This window comes from Homalodisca vitripennis, chromosome 2 (assembly GCF_021130785.1).
Source record: "Homalodisca vitripennis isolate AUS2020 chromosome 2, UT_GWSS_2.1, whole genome shotgun sequence".
NCBI lineage: Eukaryota > Metazoa > Arthropoda > Insecta > Hemiptera > Cicadellidae > Homalodisca > Homalodisca vitripennis.
In genome coordinates, this window is record NC_060208.1 from 24,651,242 (window position 1) to 24,672,997 (window position 21,756).

Genomic DNA, 21,756 nt, shown 5'->3' on the forward strand with positions numbered 1-21,756 from the left:
TTGTATGCCCTCTTGATTAGTTTATCCTTAGTTAAGTCAACTCATGTATAAATTGTGGAACCGTTGGAAACAAATAAATAGATATTGCATATGTCGAGAATAGTACTCAAACAGAGGGAATAACTTCTGCTTGTTGAAAATCATTGTATGTTAGCTACTGGATAGTACAGTTTTTATTTATTGTTATGGTTTTGCGGACGAAAATGGTCTAGGTTTGTATCATGTACGTATGAGTAGAGGTTCTATATAAATTATATAGACCAAAAAACCTTTTACCTCTTAAAACAATGATAATAATTTTCGGCTACAAATATCAAAGTCTTGGTTGTATTTCAAATTTCATAAGCCATAATAATTGAATGTTTTCAGATACCTTTAGCTTGGATACAGATTTTTTTTCTAATTACATCTGAATATCATCATATTCAAGTCAACCTATAATTTACTACAACAGAAGAAAATTAGTTTAAATCTGAGTATCTTCATGCTATATATCTGCATTTGTAAATCTCTAGGTCTTAGTCCTGGGGCAACTCGAGAGATGTCTAGAAGTGGAAAACCACTAATTACTTACGCCGAAATATTGGTGTGCAAGGGTAGATCGATTAGTCTACTCTATTGCGGAGGATGACTGTTATAGTTTGTGTAGCTCCCTAAGCGTTAAAGGCAGTTGCTAGCTTGGACATAGGAATAAAAGTAAAAATAAAAGATGTCTTATTATACCAGGGGAAGTTAGGGCTAAGAAGCCCTCTCTAACACTTTACCTGGCGACCAAACTTAACCAAGGTAACTTCCGAAACACCACCAATGGCCGGGCAGGCGGGCTGCTTGCAAAGACAGGATCGCTCAGCGGTCACCCATCCAAGCAGCAACCACACTCGACGTTGCTGCTTCATCCGGTTTATCTTGCGATAACCGTTGTACCCGCTACACAGCGCCATTGGTCTATCCAGCCTACTTTTTCCAGCTAGCCTCGTCTTCTTCCAAGTTCACATGATAGAGATATAGTGCCCTCTCTACCTCCACGTAGTTATTAAAAAGGCAGCTCCTACCCCCAACCTTACCTATACTAAATATATGTACTCGTGATGCAAGCCCGAAGGTCTCTTTTTGGATTAAGAGCTATGAGACGTTTTCTTGGCATACAATGAAAAAGAAAACTGTAAATCTTATCAAAGTATATAAAAGTATTATTGGTAATAATGGTCCACATCGTGACAAATATAATCAGTAAAAACATGCTGGTACTATAAAAATGCCTTTACAAAAAGGTTTTACAGTCGTGGCCACACGATTTTTCAGGCTTTTACAACATACTTATACTTATCTACGGCTTCAAGGCTAACGGGATCACGCAGCTTGTGCTTTAAAAGGAACAACGCCTCTGTTACCGATAGTTGCAAAGTATTTTCGATGATGTCTCACAGTGCTCCAAAGATGTTCTTCCGGCTTCTACTCTTCACCATATCAGTAAGTATGTAGCTTTCATGTCGGAAGATTCACTATCATATTGAAGATATACATTAGCGATAATTTTCATACATGTTGGCAACGCACTCTGGTGTGCTAAAACAGACTATTATATTAAGTAGTTATATTTATAACAATTCTTTAAAAAATTACATACAAATAATTTTGTGTTTCGTTATAATATTATACGTCTATGTCTTGTTTGCAGAACGTTTCTAATGGTTTTTAACTTCTAGAACTCTTCGGCTTCTTTCAGCTCCCCAAGCTGTGGAAGCTTTGAACTTTAGGGAAATTTAAGGCTTTATAGGCTACTAGACATCTTAGCTTAACCCTTAACATAATTCAGCTTCTAAAAATAACAAATTACATATACACATTTGGTGTAATAAAATCTCTCGACTTTTGAACATCTGGAGATTCATGTTCTTTGGGGTTGGGAACATTCTATTTTACCGTCCATTTTATTTTAATTGAATATAATGCTATGTATAAAAAAAATTGAAATACACATATAACCATATGAATATTCACATCAATCCTGATGTGAATAATATATTTCGTAACACTTTAATAAAATAAACTTCCCTTATATAGTAAGAAAATTAACATTTGCCACTGAAAAACAAATACTATTCTACTAAATACTTTTAAACTTGGCGTCTTTAAAGAAAAATATACTTTTACATGGTTATAAAGCTATTCCAAAAATAAAAAATTTAATGTGCTTGAAAAAATTATTTAGTGATACGCACTCCGGACCCATCGGTTACATAGAATAGAAATAATAAAGTAATAAATTTTAAGTAATAGAAAATTGATAAACAAAATTCTTTCTCATGATTTTTTCAATATTACAATTGTTTTTGTACTGTTAATGCCATTTAGTATCCGTCATATAAGGAAATATCATACAAAAAACTATGTACCCAGAATTGAATATTTATTAAATATAAAAATTTGTATTCGTTTTAAACGAAAATGTTTTAATAATTTATTTCAAAAATATTATCATGGCTCCTTAAAACTGTTTCTTAGAGATTATAATGAGAAATAGACTAAAATAAAAGTTAATATAAACTTTGTAATATAGCTTTATAAATCTATAAACAATTTCTACCCTACTGAGCCATGCTTGTCTTTAGTTCTTCCTATTCATTCATGTTTTATTTTTCTTTCTTACCCTTTTCTGTATGGGACATTTTTTACAGTTATTTTCAAGTACTAAATAAAACTATAGTATTTTCAAGTATTAATACATTTTAGGGCCATAATTTTTTTATACAAAAAATCACTTGGCGTTTACAAAACTGTATCTTCACACTATATTAATTATCTGATGCTTTGGTTTTAAGAATTTAATTCATGTTTTATTTTTCTTTCTTACCCTTTTCTGCATGGGGCACGTTTTCCAGTTATTTTCAAGTACTAAATAAAATTATAGTTTTCCGAGTATTAAAAACTTTTAGAGCCATAATTTTGGATACAAAAAATCACTTGACGTTTACAAAACTGTATCTTCACACTATATTAATTATCTGATGCTTTGGTTTTAAGAATACAAATTTATTCTGAAATATTTTGCTGTTCTTCCAACATTTATATATTTATGAACATTTGAGTTTACATTTTCTTTGAAGGTTTAATGCCAAAATGAGAGACAGTAAAGTGTAGATATAGAATTTACTTTTTTTTAAATTTTTGTATGTTTAGATTATGACAGCTGAATTATCTGAGATAAAATGCATTGACGGCGACTACAAACTCTATCCATACGACTGCGCAAAGTTCATGCAGTGTGACCACGGCGGATGGGTAGTGAGAGATTGTGCTCCAGGAACCCACTGGAACCCTGCTATTGAAAAATGTGACTGGCCTTATAATGTGGACTGTAAAGTAAGTTTGACGCTCCATTAGGCATAACGAATTAAAACACTTTGTAAACACTTTTATTAAAGTTTAAGAATAGTTAATTTAAAAGCAATCAAAATGTTGTCATAGAAAGATGAGAAATAATGTTTTTAATTACTGTAAGATACAATATCCATTGTATATACTAATGCATTAATCATCAATCCAATGGCTTACAGATAACTTGGGAGAGTTATAAACTCAAGATAACTTGCGTTGCTTCAGCTGTTCTCCTTTATAAAACTGTATTTATAAAATATAAAACATAAATTCCCTTCCTCCAAAATTATTAGGAACATTAGTCACAAGGTAGAAATAAATTAATTTTCCGTTTTAATTTACAAGACAACTTGCCATTGTTGAATTACTGACATAGAAACTATTTTTGCTCTTGAAAATCTTTTACTGTTATTTAATAGTGTACAAATTATTTAATACCTACTTTCTACTATTTAAACCCAACTGTTGCACAGCTTAGGCTCTAGAAATGACTATTTTAGAAACAATTACGTGCCAGTTACTCCTCTCTATTTTCAAAACAATATTCGCATCGGGTTCCATTATTTATTTAAAATCCTTCACCGTCCTTTTCAATCCATACCGACAGAATGTTTATAAAGGCTTTCTAATTTTAGGAGATTACTGCCTTTTTAAAGTCTCCCGTCCCTTGGAACTCCTGACTTGTTCCATATCAGGTCAATAGGCTGCTCAAAATATAACAGATTCTTTGTAAGGAAGTATACTGTAATACTTCTGTAATACCTATAATTATTTATTTTCAGTGTAGGGTTAATCATTACTTTAGAGATAAGGAAGCGTAATAGTTGAGTTAAGTTTGTTTTAATTTGGTAATTTTTAGGCGGTTTCGGCTGATATATCAGAAACAAAATGCATGGACGGCCAATACGAACCTTATAGATATACGTATGAACTTACTATTGCTCAATCGGACACTCTAAAAATTAACATAATATGAGCCTTTAAAAGTTGGGAAAAACTACAACACTACAACATATCATCAGAAATATTGATATATGTGTGTGTTTATAATACAGTCTCCTATTATTCAATCAATTAACACCAGTAATTTGACTTTCTCATAGACTATAGGAAAAACGAGTTTTTTCCTTAATTTGCCATATTTGAGTGATGAAGATCTGAAATTTGATATCTCCTCCTCAAAAAAGCAGAAAAGATAGCTATGAACTGTAATAAATAGCTAAGGAATAACTATGCAGAATCTGAGAACACATTTTTCTTTGTAAAATGTAATTATATATTTCATGAGTTTATGTTCATGAGCCTTTTTACAGAAGACAATATTGTAACAAGAAAAACAAATATAGAAATTCTTCTAATTAAAAATATATTTGAACTAGGCAATAGAAACTAAATATGTCCTGAATTTACTGTATATATGTATCTTTAATTTACTATATAAAAACTACTAACCAATTCGGTGCTTGTTTTTCAGCCTTTGAAAACCGAAGCCCCCTACACCACTGCTCGACCATATCCATGCATTGATATACGCTAGTAGTCTACTATCTAAACTTACAATACACGGTATTATTTTTTAAACGTTATAGACAATGGTTCAGGTAAAATAATAACAGATTTATACTCAAAAGCATAAATATTATAATATATATTGCAAATAATAACGACAATATTTCGAAAAAAGATTATATTTATGTGTATAGAATGACATTTACATATATTTCGAAATAAAATATTAAGTTCAAAAACAAATTATACAAATTCATGCTAAAAATTTGTAGGATGAGAATTATGAAAACAACATTGACAATAACATAACTTAAAAAGAAATCTAATTGATTTATTTCCTTTGTTCGCAATATCTATAATTAGTACATTATCATTTTCCAAACAAACTAAACAATAAAAACTTAAATTATGGCGTCTAAGCAATCGTTTATACTATGTATTTTGTTGTGTAATCAAACTATTTTGTGTGTGAACGTATAAATACAATAAAATTAATAATCAAGTATATGGTGATTTAATTAAATCCTTTGTCCCAGCTCAAATGTGACAAGACGCTTTTTCATAGAAAAATTCATGTTTATAAGTTTTACAATTTTTAGAAATAAAACTTCTACCAAAGGGAAGGTTCTACATAAAATAAGTTACTCCTTTGTACACTACAAGTAATCTACAGCACCCAACGCTATATTGGATTTGTAACTTAATTTGAAATTTGTGTTGAAGATGTATAACATTTTCTTTTGGTATTTTACCAAGTGTGTATTTAAATGGTTTAATTTAGAAAAAAATTCTAAAATCGGTTCTTCCAGATTTTTTAAAACTATTTATTCCCTATGAAAACCATAAAAAATTATTTGCAAGCCAACATGTAGAAAATTGCTTACTATGTGTTATTATACACTATTTTATCCTACCTAGTAATGAATTTGAGAATGTTTCTGTTTACAAAAAACCATAAGAGTACTAAATAAATTGTTATACAACTAAGAGAGTCAGGTAGAAATATTTTTAGTAGCTAAAAATTTACCGTACCTGATATTATATATATATATATATATATATTTATATATATATATATATATATAAATTAGGACAGACTATTATTAATAAAATATATTAACAAATTTCATGACTCAATAATCATAAATACAAGTTTTTTAACTTGTACTATTTAAACCTAGATAAGATTATTCTAAACTTTATTTGGAAGTACAAAATTTATTTGCCTTCTTTCACACATCCAATCACACATAAGCCGCAAACCGAAAAAACACTGTCACCACAGGGTGTGTGTTTGTGTGTGTGTGTGTGTGTGTGTGTGTGTGTGTGTGTGTGCGCGCGCGCGCGCGCGCTTTTCACGAGTGTTTATAGATTATAAGTTACCTACTAAGTATACGTTCAAACTATGAGATAATACACAGTCATGTTAATAAAAAAAAGTTTTACAATGCTCTCGAGGTGCCTCTGCCTCCTCCAGACTATATTATTTCACCTCACCGTGCAAATTGGAAAAAGTTCAATATGTCAAAACTTCATTACGACCTTTCTTCCAGTTATTAAACATTACTCACTATCTCCCAGTTATGTTCGTATATTACTTGGCGTTTTATTACTTGTATATCGAGTTTTATTATCACCCCTACCACCAAACACAATCGTTACTTTATTTGGTTTTGAAAGCAAATTAAAATTTAAAAATGTGAAGGAAATAATTCAATGTGTATCCTCTTATTTTAGGAGTTTTTTGACGGATTATACTGGTGATAAAAAATAACTATTAACTATCAAATACATCACATTATCAACGTAGATGGACTCTCAAACAATAATCTATTTTGGTTTTGGAAAATTCGGTGTTACGAATACTATACTGGAGTGCTTAAATTGTACCTCAATATACCCTGCAATTTGACTTTAAGCCACGATAATTAAAGAAATTTCCTACAACACTCCTCGGGAATTAGTTCACATGTAGATGTGCTCCTTTTGTTACTGTCACACTTTTATTTTATTTTCTGAGAAGGTTTACGTGATTATGAGCCGAGTACTATACGAGATTATATTTTTAAATTAGTTATGGATTAAACAAAATACTTAAAAATTCAATAAATAGTTGCTTTAAAGAAACTTTTATCAAGTAAAAATAAGAGTCTTTTCTGGATGGTCTATTCCTTTAATTTGAACCTACAATAAACACCGCTTTGTCTATTGAATATTCCCACCAACCACTAATGTCGAGTAATTTGGAATGAAAGGATGCTTCCATATTAACATATTTCATATTAACATAATTAATTTTAATGCTTAATGTGAAATATATTTTAGTAGTTGGGCTTAACCAAAAGCTGCACATTTACATACATTTATCATTAAACTGTTCTTGGTTCTATGGAGTGTCACCGCTTAAGGTTTCTTTTCCTTTGGAAAATGCTGTTACATTGTTGCATGAATAACAAAGAAAACACTCTATGGCTTAAAATTAACATTATTAATATATTAAATTCAGAAAGTCATTTGACAGGTATTTGGTCTTCCGATCATATGTTTAGTTTGGTTAATTAAACCCATATGTGACAGATACGGCCAAATACAATATAATTGAATCGTAAAAGTAAGAGCTCTGTGGTGTAATGGTAGCACATTCACCCGGCAAGTGAGAGATCCGGATTCGAGTCTCGGCGGAGCAAGTACTTTATATATACTTATATATATATACTTATATATACTTTATATATATATGTATGTGTGTGTGTGTGTATGTGTGTGTTTTATACGAACTGCAGTGACAAATAGTGTGAGCAATTAACGCACATAATTAATTTTCGCCGAACATAAAATCGTTAATTTGTGAATTACGAGAGAGTTTTGGTATAGGTCTTTCTAGTTCAATGAAGATAAACTTTGAAAAATATAAAATAATGGGAAGTACATCATATTATGCCTAATACTTTAATAGTTTAGGTATCTCACTATTATTTATATTTATATTAAGTACATATAAAGCTAGTTTTGAGAAAGTGCAATAAAAAAGAAGTCAATGCAATTTCTTCTAGAAGAAAGAAGTAGGTATTTCTTTAGAAAATTTAATGCAATCATTTAAAAAATAAAATTAAAAATATCTGTTGTTTGTGTCAAACCTCGTAGTGTCGAATACCTAAAATTATCATAGTAAAAAATCTTCATTTGAAACCAACTCAAAGAATGGTTCTTTAAAATATATATATATATTTTAGTTAATAAAAACTATCAACACATACCTTTTTTATTATAAGTAAACTGTTTCGTTTATTTTTTAGATAATTTTAGAGGAATTAACAGTGCAATAATTTTAATACATAGAAAGTAAAACAACTTAAAATAATAAACAAAAATAACTAAGTAAAAAATATAACTCAAATAAAATGTATATAGGATAGTTTAATATTATTTTGCCATATTGTATCAAAGATACCATCATGTCACTTAATCTATCTATTGGAAACAATATTTATATTGCACTGATTAAATTTGTATATAATTTTAAAGAGTGGTTCTACCATCCCTATTGTTTTTTCAACATTTTTGAAGCTTTATTATATAAAGACAATTGTTTTAAAATATTACTATATAGAGAACTGAACAATCGAGGGAATTTATAGAGATAATTACACAGGATATGTTGAACCGAATACTGAAGTAGTAGTATAATCTTGAGATTAAGACACCATAATCCTTATTATTCTCGAATAGTCAAGTCCTTTACATTTTATCCTTCCTTTCATTTAACTTAACAACTATGTACTTATACATTAAATTTATATGCTGAATATAAAAACCAATTATGCAACATAAACTGTACTAGGAAGCATAATAGTATTTATTCAACTTTGCGACAGTTGTGATGATAAGTAGTGTTCCAGTCCTTGCCTTGGAGTATAGTTCATAAAGTTTTAATGAATTATCCTGAATATACAGTTGTCCTGCTCCTTTCCGAGACGTGCTGAGACCAAGGACCCAGATCGTGCTGCTGAGCATTATTTGCTGGGGCAGTGTGTTATACGTGCTGAAGCTGTTCATTTTAGCCTACTTTGACAGAAATAGTATCAATCCCTAGATTACATAAAATACTAATTAAGTAATTAATATATTTAAGTAGTATAGATTGACTTTAAAAGAAATAGTAGAGAAATAGTTTCAGTATGATACACTAGATATGGAAGTAGTTATGGTATATTTAATATAACTTTCGTTGAGGAAGTTTTATTTTCTTCAGTATTTATGTCCAATATCTGTCTTGAAAACTATTTTACTATTCTATAATTAACTCTAAATTGCAATATAGTATTTCATGTTGGGGAGGAGCCTATTATTCTATTATTCGACCTATTATTATAAATCAAAACAAGATCATTAGAGTTATTGTCAGAGCTAATCGGCGTGATTCTTCTTTTCCTCTTTATATTCAGCTTGGAATACTTCCGCTTAGATATTTGTACATTTATAGGGTACTCAGGATATTTTTCTCAAGAGGCGGCCACACACTGGGAAATTTCAATGTTCACCCTATTAGGTTACAAATTTTAAACCGAGTAACTATCCCTTTTCCTAAATTAGATGTTTACAAACGTTTTTATACATTCATAGCTCCGAAGCTCTATAACAAATTACCTTTCGATGTGTCCTCGTCAAAAACATTGGGTACATTCATACGAAGTTTGAAATGCTGGCTTTTTTACAATTGTTGATGTAGAGCGACTCATAAATTAGATATTTTGTTGAAGACTTGTTTTATTGTATGAGTGTGTAATGGTTACATCTTTATCTATTGTGTCTAAGTATCTTTGTAGTGTGTTTGTATGTGTGTTATATGTTTCAGTAATGTATGTGTTTGTAAATTTATGTTTATGTGTGTGTATTTGTATGTATGTGTGAAAGTGTATAAATTTATATGTATCTGTATGTGTGTGGATTTATGTATATGTATGTATGTATGTGTATGTGAATTTATGTAGTAATTTAATTATTTTTTATATGTTGTGGTAATGTAATGTATTGCATTTAATTATGAAATACAAATTAATTCTGTGCTTTGTTTTAAATATTGGTATGGTTTATTCATTACTCTAATTATGTATATTTTACTCTGAAAGAGGAGCTGCCAGGCCCATCTGCCTTAAATTAATTAGTGATGGCAACCTCAACTCAGCTAATAGCTCAGAGGTGCCCATCCATTGTACTTTTATATACTTTTTTTATGTAATTTTTGTGTGAAACAAATTATTGTAATGTACTTTGGAAATAAAGATTATTGATTCTGATTAATATCAGAATCAATAGTTATAATTAACTAAAGTACTAATATGGTTAACTTAATTTCAAAGACAGACCAAAATTATAAATCAAGCAATAACTTTCTAATAGTAATCTAAACCAAACTAATTACATTTCAACAAATACTAAATTGAGGGAATATTGTAAGCACAAACTCTTAGCATGAAAAAACTATGTCAATGTAAAATACTGAGTTTTAAGGCATTAGTGTACGTATGTTTTCCCAAATGAAATCACGGGACTTGTGAGTAGGGTTCGGATGAGCAGGGTATAAATTGCTACGTCTGACAACATACCCTAGCGCCAAGCCTGACAAAATAACGATACAGGAACTAGGACATCACAAAGCGTAGCGAGACCGTCGTCAGTGTTCACAATCGACAGGAAATGAACTACAATCAGCACACCTAGGCGATAGACAGGCGAAAATCACACGGTAAAGTAAAAATGTTGCTGGATGGTCAAGTTGGGTAACACATAGTCGAGCTCTTCAACAAAGGTGATCATTGTCTGAGTTTATGCAGGATTATATTCCAGGATAAGAGAATGCGAAAACACCTCGTTGCACTTAGTTGTAAAATAAATTTTCTCTGCTTCCAGATGGAATATTACATATAGGTGTTTTGGAGGTAGAGGTCTCTTCCAATTGAGATATCATGAGGTTTCTATATCTCAATCATGTCAACGTGGAAGAAGAAGAGGCTAGCTCTATTCCAGCCTATTCTAGTGACACAGGGAGGGGAAAACCATACACTCTCGTGTTTAGCGTTTAAAATTCGTTCCACATTAAAGGAGCTCCACCAACTCCAATAGTAAGCTATACCTATCAACCTGCTACTGTTGAAACATCTATTAGGGAAACAGATTAGAATAACACATCAGTTTTGCTGTACCCAATATAGTTCCTACTGACAGGTTTATACAAACCAGAACTGAACTCTACTAGGGGCTTGTGATACTTGGTAATGCACTTAATTTCATCATATATTTAATTTCATCATATATTTAATTCGAGTTTTAAATTAAATCGTTAGGGGTTTCAACATAAAATATTATAACTCACGTTATATAATACAAAATATTACATATATCAAAAATCCAACATAAAATAATAATACGAATATATAAAAACAATGCCAAAGCAATTCTCTGTAGACTACATGATTCAGTATACCCACAAATACTTATAAACAGCTCATTTTTCTCAAACATTTAAATGTAAAGGTGATTTTAGTATTATTTAAGAATCATATCCTCTACATTTAAATATTTTATTTCTTTAGTAAGACTAACAATGTTATTATAGCGGTAGAGATTGTATTGAGTATTTCCTAACCTAGCAGAGATTGTCAATAACTCAGGAAACATAAACTATAAAACCTCATTGAGACATTCTTAACAGCACAATCCTACAGTTAAAAAAAAAATGCTGTTACCTAACATAGTACGACACTGACATAGTTTTGTTTATTAGTCTTAGTTCTAACATCAGTGTGGTGTCTAGGTTTGGTTCGGATTACTTTTGGCCTAGAAAGGACGTTTATATAATTTCGTGCTTATTAAAATATGATAACGACATGATATATCTTCCGTGCGGCATCATTGGATATGAAATAAATTTTTAACACCTCCTACATATTAGTATAACTTAAATGCATTATAATTCTGAATTTCACGTTTGGTTATAAAACTGACACACAGTATTTCATGTTTTCAGTTTTAGTCTGGTTTTTATTAAATGAGCGCGAAATAGTGTTATTAGAAAACATAGTACGTCATAACATGTTTTGTGTTATCAGAATTTCTCTGGTATATATAACATACCTTTGTCCATCAACAAACAATATCAAACGTATGTTTCATTGTACGCAGACCAGATGACGTACTGCAAACTGTACATGTTTATATTCTCTGTGTACAGGAATCCGTCAAAGCAAACTGCTTCTATCACCCTAAAGGTGAGTTATCAGTTGAATATTCGAATTCGCATAGAATCAACCCTTCCAAATGTAGCTATTTTTTGTATAGTTGAGTATAATTTGTATCCAACACTTATAAAAATACAGGGTTTTTACTATATAAAACAACCCTTAGGTATGACGACCATTTTATTCACATATTGCAGAGTGAAAATACTCGTTGGCATTTCCATCGTCAATTTTACTACGTTTCATAGATTAGAATTTATCCTCTTCTTCAGATATAAATCATTATATTTGTGTTCTGTTCTGAAGTCTGAATAAGGGTTGTTCAATTTAATTTTTGTTTGCATTGCCAAGGTTAATACTATTTTTTTGTTTCTTTAGGAACCTGAAGAATATGTTTTATTACTAAATATAAAGAAACATATTTCTCACTGTCTCCTCTACCCGCTTCGAATCAAAGAGGTTAAAACGGAGCTAGCTCCCATTTCTTTCAATGTGGCATGACTGTAAGGATGGCCTTTATCCCTCTTCATGAGATCGCAAAAGGAAGTAACAACTACCCCAAACCTTACCTATTCTAAATATCCTGTCACCCGCAAGCAGCCCAAAGGTCCTTTTTTGGTCATCGTACAAACCAAACCAAAAAAATGGCACACTGGATTAAAAAACTGTGTTTACAGAATAACATTTTCTTGTAATAGTGAATATATCTGCAAGACAAAAAGACCACTAAATGTAAGAATTAAAAAACATAAACATATTGAGGCTCCATACAAAAATTTTCAGAACAACCGCTAAGTCAACCTTCGGTTAGGGTTAGTCCAATTTCGGTAGCAATATTTAAAAAAAACTAACTAACCTAGAAAGATTATACTAATCAAATAAACCTTAACCAAATACATTCTTACACACCCCATGACAGTAAGGTCTACGATAAAAACATAGTGCCGGAAACGGCTTTGCCTTTAACCCTCCTCTTCCAAACCATCGACTTTCAGTCCCATTGTTTCAGATGACACGTCAAAGTGACAAAGAAGGAGCCGACATCGGTTTTCGTGTTAGTATCCCAATTTCATCCCGTGCTGGTGTGATGCATCATTGTGGTTCTCGTACTCGTGAGTTGCCCTCGGATCTTGAATTCTCTGCAGTGACAATGCCTGGACTAGCCTCCAAGCAGATTTTGGGTGTGTTTGAAACCTTTTCTTCTGTTCCTTATTTTTATGTGCAAATACCCTCCTCCAAACCTGACGAAGAGGATAGATTTCAATCCTCAAAACGTTTTGTTATGCCTCGTGTAATATATATCGATGGCAAATTTCTGAAACCCTGTTATCCTTTCAATGTTATCTTGTTAATTAACAAATCATTCATTTACTGTAGGACACACAACACACATTGCATGGTTTTAGGCATGTGACGAGCTTTGCCTTATGACAACCACACTCTATATTGCAAAAATTACTTCATACAATTCCGGCTGGTTACTCACAGTAAGAAAAAGGCTGCTTGTGATTTTTGCTTCGGTGGCTCGCTGTGAGCTATTAAGACACGTTGAGAAATATTACATATTTATATGTGTGATGTATACTGTAAAGACGTACCATTTCATTGCTTATACGTTGACATATAAAAATAATAACCGTTATTTTTTTAAATAAATAATTAAAGTAATAAACTTTTTGTCTTATTCTTTTCTTGTACTTCCTTGTCTTCTTTACGAATTCAGTTGATACCTAATGGCCAAAACGTCTGGCGTTAAATATGTTGATTGCATCTAAAATAACATTTGTTGAATTTTATTTGTTTTATTTTATTTATTTTCCAACGGCAAGCAGCCAATTTACAAATACAAGCATAGATAGTAGATACAGCGGAAAAATGAATGTTGAATTGTATAATCTATGAAAATATTCCCAAGTAATAATAGCTCACTCACGTTTGGTATAAATTTGTAGCGTTTTTAAAGCTACATTGATTTATTTTTTTAATTAAAACTTAAATTAAATAAAAATTTTGGGATCGAAATATTGGGACTTAATTTTAGATTAGATTGTGAAATGTCAGGGTAAAATCGAACATGTAATCCTTTGGCAAGTTAGCACTGGTAGTTTTAAATTGTTAGGAAGGCAGGTTTGACTGCCTTGAATTGATTAGAACTTGTCTTATTGTGAGTATTGTTCTCCTGGTTTGATACAGCTGGACCAATGAGAGAGCTCCACGGATGTCCTGCAAAGGTGATTGGAAAGGGAAGTATTTAAGCGCCCGCTCATAATTTTCGCCCTTCTTTTGGTTATTTTCGTGAGTAAAGTTAATTGCAGTGCGCCGGTATTTCTTAAATTTTTTTTCCGCGAGTGATTTTGAGGAAAAAAGTAAATTCATAGAAACTACAGAGCAATCTGAATAACTTATTCTCGAAGAACAATAGAGCATAATAGAATCATACAAGTTACATTTGGTTTCATGCTTGCAAGAGAAGTGAATTAAAATTGAACTTTGTTTAATAACTGTAATTGAGATTTGAAAAAGAAGTAATTTATAAATATTTAACTGGAACTGTTTATTGTGAATTATTAATTGAAAATTAATTGAACTTTATAATTGTTAGAGAGAGAGTTGTAATCTGAATTGCAGAGACTTGAAAGTTAAAGGTTCAAATAGTGTAAAGAGAAGTTGAAATTTTATTTTGTATTTTGAGTGAACTTGGAAGTGAACATTTTTTATTTTAATTATTTCCAAGTGGTATTTCATTTTATTTTAAAACTTTATTATTTTATTTTAGAAGAGAGCTCTGATTTTTAGTTTGATAATTTGATTAATATTTTTTATTTCTTGCCAAAGGAATTTTTAAATTTACTAAAAGGTTTGTCAATTCTTTGTGGAAAAATAGAGTGATAAAAATTCTGAAACGTTGAACTTATTAATTTGCCAGTTAAAAATAAATCCATTGTTTTCAATTAGAACTGTGATTTTTATTTTAGACAAACCAGATAATATTTAATATTTAACAATTTTAGTAATACATTGTACTTAATATTCACTAGGATCTTTACTAATCAAAAAATATTTTATATCGTCTTGGATGTATTATTGATGATTTATATATTAATACTCTGGAATATTAAGATCAACAATCCAAGTCGTTTATATTGACTGCGCCACTCTGCTTGTAAAGTATCCAGTGAATTTTTAATAAACTTATACAAACTGTTATAAACTTTGTTAGAAAACTTTGCAAGAACTTGTGTTGTCTAGTTAAGTTGTGATAGTTAAGTTAAATTTTTTTAAACCTAAAATCGCTCTCAAAGTGGACTTTTTAAGTAAGGACGAATTAATTTATGAACTGTGGTTCCGTGGTGTGGAAACAATTACTGATAGCACTGTAGATAAACTTAGAAAGTTATTTGAGACAGGTAGTAGGTCCCTCAACATTATTGGCCAAATTAATAAAGCTAAAGTTGTCTAGTAAAGTAAGTGGCAATGAGGAATATAAACAGTGTGCTGCTATGTATGAAGTGTTAGTTCTTCGAGTGGAAAAGGCAATAAAGGGTTCTAATAATTTGTAAATTTTGCGGTGCCAGGTTAAAATTGCTCATTGGATAAGGCGAATGAACAACCTGAAAGGTCTATTCAAATTAACGGATAACTTGATCAAAGAGATTGATAGAATGTCTGAGGGTTTAGTAGCTCAGGAAGAGTCATTGAAATCAGTAGAATTGGATGAACAATTATGTAGCGAAATAGAACGCCGGCTATCAGAAATCTAACCTGGAGACGGAAAAATGAAAGTGTAGCACTTGAAAATATTACTAAAGGACCAATACCCGTTAATATGTGTAATTATGTTTTCGTACCTGAGAATCGTTCAATTGTATATAATAAGTTACCTAAACCACTTGAAAGGTATCTTAGAATGTTCAAGGTAACGGACGGGTTAAAGGTAAATGAACTATTGGAGTTTTTAAAAGTTGTTAAACAATTAAAAAACGAAACAAAATGTTCTGATCAAGAAATCTTGGAAATTTGCGTGTCTTATTGCCAAGGTCCATTATTGGCAAAAATTTTGGAAGCGAAAGAGTATGGACAACCCGTCAGTGTTGTTCATGAAAATTTGTTAACTACCTTTGTGCCCCTTTGTTATCGTGAGAAATTTAAATTTGAAAAGATCTATCGCCCCCAAAAATTTAATGAAAGCCTGAGTGGTTTTATACTGGATGTTAAGGAATGGGTTAGTATATTAGCCACATCAAGGTCAGAGAGGGAAGTAGTAGATATTATTAAAACAGGTTTAAACCCAGACACCCGCAATAAAATGATATTTATGGGAAATCCTACTTCGCTCAAAGAGTTGGATGAAATCTGCATAAGGTGCCAAAATATTGAGTATGCGGATAAGTTGAGGATGGTTCAACAAGGCACCTCAAACCGGGAAAGTAGGCCTATAACTAATCACATTCAATTAGGCCATAACAATCAAGTTGTATGTTTTAAATGTAAGAAAATAGGACATTACGCTAGAGACTGTAGAACTTGGCATGGTAATGAGGTTAGTAATCAACCTAAATTGCCTGTTGAAAGGCCACCCCCGTTTCTCCAAATATTCAAAAAAACTTGTTAAAAGGGGAGGGCTTAGAAAAAGGTAGCTTAGATTCTAACCCTTCCCGTAAACTGGACACTCAAAAAAGATTTTAAATATAGTCCCCAACAAAAATCCGGACATATTAATCACATGTGGGAGAAACGCCATGAGGAAAGCCAAAGTACCTTGCCAAGTGTACTAGTAAATATAGAAAACAAAGTTAATGTGAAATTTTTTGTTAGACACTGGAAGTACACTAAGTTTAATCAGTGCGAAACTTTATAATCATTTAAGGGAAGCGAATTTAGTTAACAAATTGGTTAGAATCTAAGGTACAATGTGTTAGCGCTGGAAACCAAAAATTAAATGTACTAGGAGAAGTAAATCTTAAAATTAAAATTGACAACTTATCCTGGAAGGTTAATCTTGTAGTAATTAATAACTTATCACAATGTGGAATTTTAGTGGCTAACTTCATTAAATCAACTGGGTTGTTAATTGATTTAAAAAACAATGTGTGTAGATTCGATTTTAACTTGAACAAGTCAGTGCATTTAATTCAAAACACTAGTTCTAATGTGTTAAATATAAATCATAATTATAAGATAGGGAGTTCCGAAGCTACACAGCAAGTTTAAGAAATCATTGAAGAGTTTCCTGAAGTTTTTTCTGAACGTCTGGGGGAAAACTCTTGATTTCGAGTACAAGATCCAATTAAAGGATTATGGTATAGTCAAACTGCGGCCTTATCCACTTAACCCTCTGAAGATGGTGAGAATGAAGGAAATCATCGGTGAGCTAAAAGAACATGATGTTATCGAGCCAAGCCTAAGTGAATACTCCAGTCCGGCCTTTTTGGTGGGAAAGGAACCGGGAAAAGAAAGGTTGGTGATAAATTATAAGGAATTTAAATAATAATATTGAGGCTGTAAATTTTCCAATTGGGGATCTCCATTCTTTATACCCGCATTTAAGTGGTCACCGCTATTTCAGCATCATAGACTTATCAAAAGCTTATCATCAAATTAGATTAGCTGATGAAAAGCCAAAATTTGACAACTTTCTCTGTGCCATTCGGTAGTTATAAATTTAAAAGACTGCCATTTGGACTTCTTGTGGGCAGTGGCGTTTTAACTGCTTATTTAAATTCAGTGCTTGGACACTTAAAATTTAAATGTGTTTTAACATACTTAGATGATATTATAGTATACTCTAAGGGTTTAAATGAACATTATGCCCACTTAAGGGAAGTTTTACGCTGTTTGAGGAACCATAACCTAACAGCAAATGTTAATAAAGTTAAATTTTGTTACAAGGAAATAAATTTTCTGGGACACATTGTGAGTGAAAATAAATTAAAAATTGACCCAGAAAGAACTGTAAATATTCAGCAGTGTAGGAGACCTAAAAACAAAAAGGACATTGCGCGGTTTATAGGAATGACGTCCTATTTTCTAAATTTATTGAAAAACTATGCGGACATAGCGGCTCCTCTGAACGCTATGAGGAAGAAATGTGCTGTCTTCCGGTGGAACGAAGAGTGTGAAAAATCGTTTGTACAGTTAAAGAATAAGATATCTAATCCCCCTGTGTTAGCTATTCCTGACTTTAATAAAGAGTTCACCTTGCAGTGTGATGCGAGTGACAGGGCAATAGGAGCTTGCTTATTGCAAGAAGATAATAATAAGAACTTAAAACCTGTGGCTTATTACTCGAGAAAATTTACTGAAAATGAAGAGAAACTAAGTACTTACCACAAGGAGGCTCTGGCAGTGGTGTGCTCAATAAACAAATTCAGGGAATTTCTCGAAGTAAGGAAGTTTAACTTGTACACTGATAACTCCGCACTTTCTTGGGTATTGAGCAACCACACTAAACTAGGGAAACTCGGTAGATGGGTGGAAACAATTTTATCAATTCCTTTCACTGTAAAGCACATTAAGGGGAGTGATAATGTGACTGCAGACTGTTTGTCACGGCTGTTTAATGTCAATGATGAGGTTAATGGAGAGGTGTTGAAAGAACTGTCAAATAATTCTGCTGTAAATGTGTGTACAAATAGTGTAGTAAATGTAACTTGTAACGTAAATAACTTCTATCCTTTCTTACCCAAAGATATAGAATTAGAACAGAATAAGGACAAATTTGTGCAAGAACAGTTAAAAAACATTAGTAGTGATGATGAGCGCAAAGGGTATTGGGTAGAAAAAAGAATTTTATTTTATACAAATTCGAGATCTAAATCCCCTAAAATAGTTCTTCCCCCGAATCTATGTTTAAGGCGGTCTTTGATTATTATCATGATAGCCCAAGTGGGGGGCATTTTGGAGATAATAAAACATTAAGGAAAATTACAGCGGTGTTTTACCATCCTAATCTGAATGAGTTTGTGAAGTCCAATGTTGAAAGGTGTTCTATTTGTCTTAGCAGTAAACCTACTAACTGGAGGGACCGTGGTGAACTGCATGTAAACATTTCGATACGTCCACTACAGAAAATCTACATGGATGTATTTGGACCTCTACCTAGATCTTCAAGACAGAATGAATACATCTTAATCATGGTGGACGACTTCACAAAGTACAATTGGATCGTACCTCTCAAGAAAGTAAATTCAGGTATGGTGTTGCAAGCTTTAGAGAGTAATATTTTTAAAAACTTTGGTTTGCCGGAAATTATTGTGAGCGACAATGCTACTTACTTCACCAGCGAGGAGTTAAGAGCAAATCTTTTCAAATGGGGTGTGAAATTAATCACTACAATCCCGTACAACCTCCAGGGTAACAAATCTGAAAGATATTTAAGAAACTTAAATTCAATTGTGACTTGCTTGTATAGTGATTGCAAAAGGAACTGGGACTCTGATTTAAGTAAAATTCAACAAGCAGTTAACTCGTGTGTGAATGACAGTACTGGGTATAGCGCATATTCTTTAATGTTTAATTTTAAACCTAACAATGAGTTGGATTTAAAGTGGAACTTGAAATCAATTTTTGAAAATTTAGTGCCAAAGGAAAAATGTCAAAAATATGCGGAGGCGTTGGAAAATTTAAATAAACAGTTTATTAAAAATTCGAAGTTAAGGCCCTATAATAGAAACCACCGGAAGTTTAAAATTAATGATGAAGTGTTTTGAAAAATACCCGGACACAGAAATAAATTGGATAGGAAATTTGACGGACCATACAAGATTGTGATTATTATCTCAGAGAACAGTTATATAATACAGCACACCAAGGACTTAAAAATTTTGAAAAGAGTGCATTTACAAGATTTGAGACCCGCTTAAGTGAAATTTAATTGGAACACTTGGACAGTTAAGAACAATTTTTTTCTTTCAGCGTAAAATAAAAAAAGCCCAATATTAAAATGTCATAATTGAGTAACCATAGGCCAAGTCAAGGTTTTGTGTTTTCTTTCAGGTATTAAAAGAAAAAGGGGATTTTTATGACATATAAATAAATATTTACATGAAGAGGATAATTTACATGGCCTCAGGACTTTAAAATTAAGAAATGTAGTATTTAATAATAGTGTCTACAACCATTATACTGTCTGATATTAGTATAAAGACATTATATTATTGATGTACTAACATTCCTTCTTGTGTGTCCAATTTCATGTTGTTATTTGTTTATAGTGAATGAATGAGAGAAAGAAATTCAGGTCAACCCCCCCCCCCCTTGTAATCCAATGTAAATAACGTGGTAGTAATTTAAAAAAAGGGTCTTAAATATTTTAATAAAGTTTATGAAGGAAAGAATGAGCAATCTTTGAGTTGGATAAAAATTAAAATTTTTTGAAAACGAAACGAGACAAGCTCTGAAATTCCGACATAAATGGTGACAAAAGGGACTTATGTCATTGTAAGAGAGAATGTTCTGTTTATATGTGAAATGCTGTGGAGGTGAGAAACGGAACAGCACTGACACTCCACTAACACTGGTCACACGCTGCGGACCACGCGCGCGGCCCACCGGCGGTTCCAACAACGGGGATGGTGACCTACACTACACGACGGATCCAAGGGACGATACATACGACCGTGAAGACGAGCACTCACTGACTGAGGGAGCTGCTGTCCATACCTAGACGTCGACAGGAGGAGACCGGAAAGGACAAAATTCCTTGGACTGGAAAAGACTGACCTGTTGTAGATAGTAAAATTAGAATTGTGAGGGGAATAGGCTTCGCTATCTCGAGTTATTGACCTACATTCCTTTTATAACGGTCAATCTCTATTTGTTTAACTGTTCTGTCTGTTCTAAAAACATTGGTGGGTAACTAAATGATGTACGTTTTAAAAAACATTTTTTTAAATTGCTAATTGGTGTTAAATTTCTTTTATCAACTTCAGGGCCGTAATTAGAAGTAAAGGAGGGGGAGTAATGTAGCGTTTTTAAAGCTACATTGATTTATTTTTTAAATTAAAACTTAAATTAAATAAAAATTTTGGGATCGAAATATTGGGACTTAATTTTAGATTAGATTGTGAAATGTCAGGGTAAAATCGAACATGTAATCCTTTGGCAAGTTAGCACTGGTGGTTTTAAATTGTTAGGAAGGCAGGTTGACTGCCTTGAATTGATTAGAACTTGTCTTATTGTGAGTATTGTTCTCCTGGTTTGATACAGCTGGACCAATGAGAGAGCTCCACGGATGTCCTGCAAAGGTGATTGGAAAGGGAAGTATTTAAGCGCCCGCTCATAATTTTCGCCCTTCTTTTGGTTATTTTCGTGAGTAAAGTTAATTGCAGTGCGCCGTATTTCTTAAATTTTTTTCCGCGAGTGATTTTGAGGAAAAAATTAAATTCATAGAAACTACAGAGCAATCTGAATAACTTATTCTCGAAGAACAATAGAGCATAATAGAATCATACAAGTTACATTTGGTTCATGCTTGCAAGAGAAGTGAATTAAAATTGAACTTTGTTAATAACTGTGATTGAGATTTGAAAAAGTAGTAATTTATAAATATTTAACTGGAACTGTTTATTGTGAATTATTAATTGAAAATTAATTGAACTTTATAGTTGTTAGGGAGAGAGTTGTAATCTGA

The 21,756-nt window shown here is 31.9% G+C and overlaps 1 protein-coding gene across 1 annotated transcript in view; it reads left to right on the forward strand.

The window, feature by feature from the left end:
- The first annotated feature begins 1,382 nt into the window (after positions 1-1,382).
- Positions 1,383-21,756, forward strand: part of LOC124353706 (probable chitinase 10) — a 476,771-nt gene continuing 456,397 nt past the window's right edge. Inside the window, exons 1-2 of the mRNA XM_046803678.1 lie at positions 1,383-1,470; positions 3,181-3,363. Of these exons, the coding sequence (XP_046659634.1) occupies positions 1,414-1,470; positions 3,181-3,363 (240 nt within the window). The 5' untranslated portion in view covers positions 1,383-1,413. The remainder of the gene's footprint in view (positions 1,471-3,180; positions 3,364-21,756) is intronic.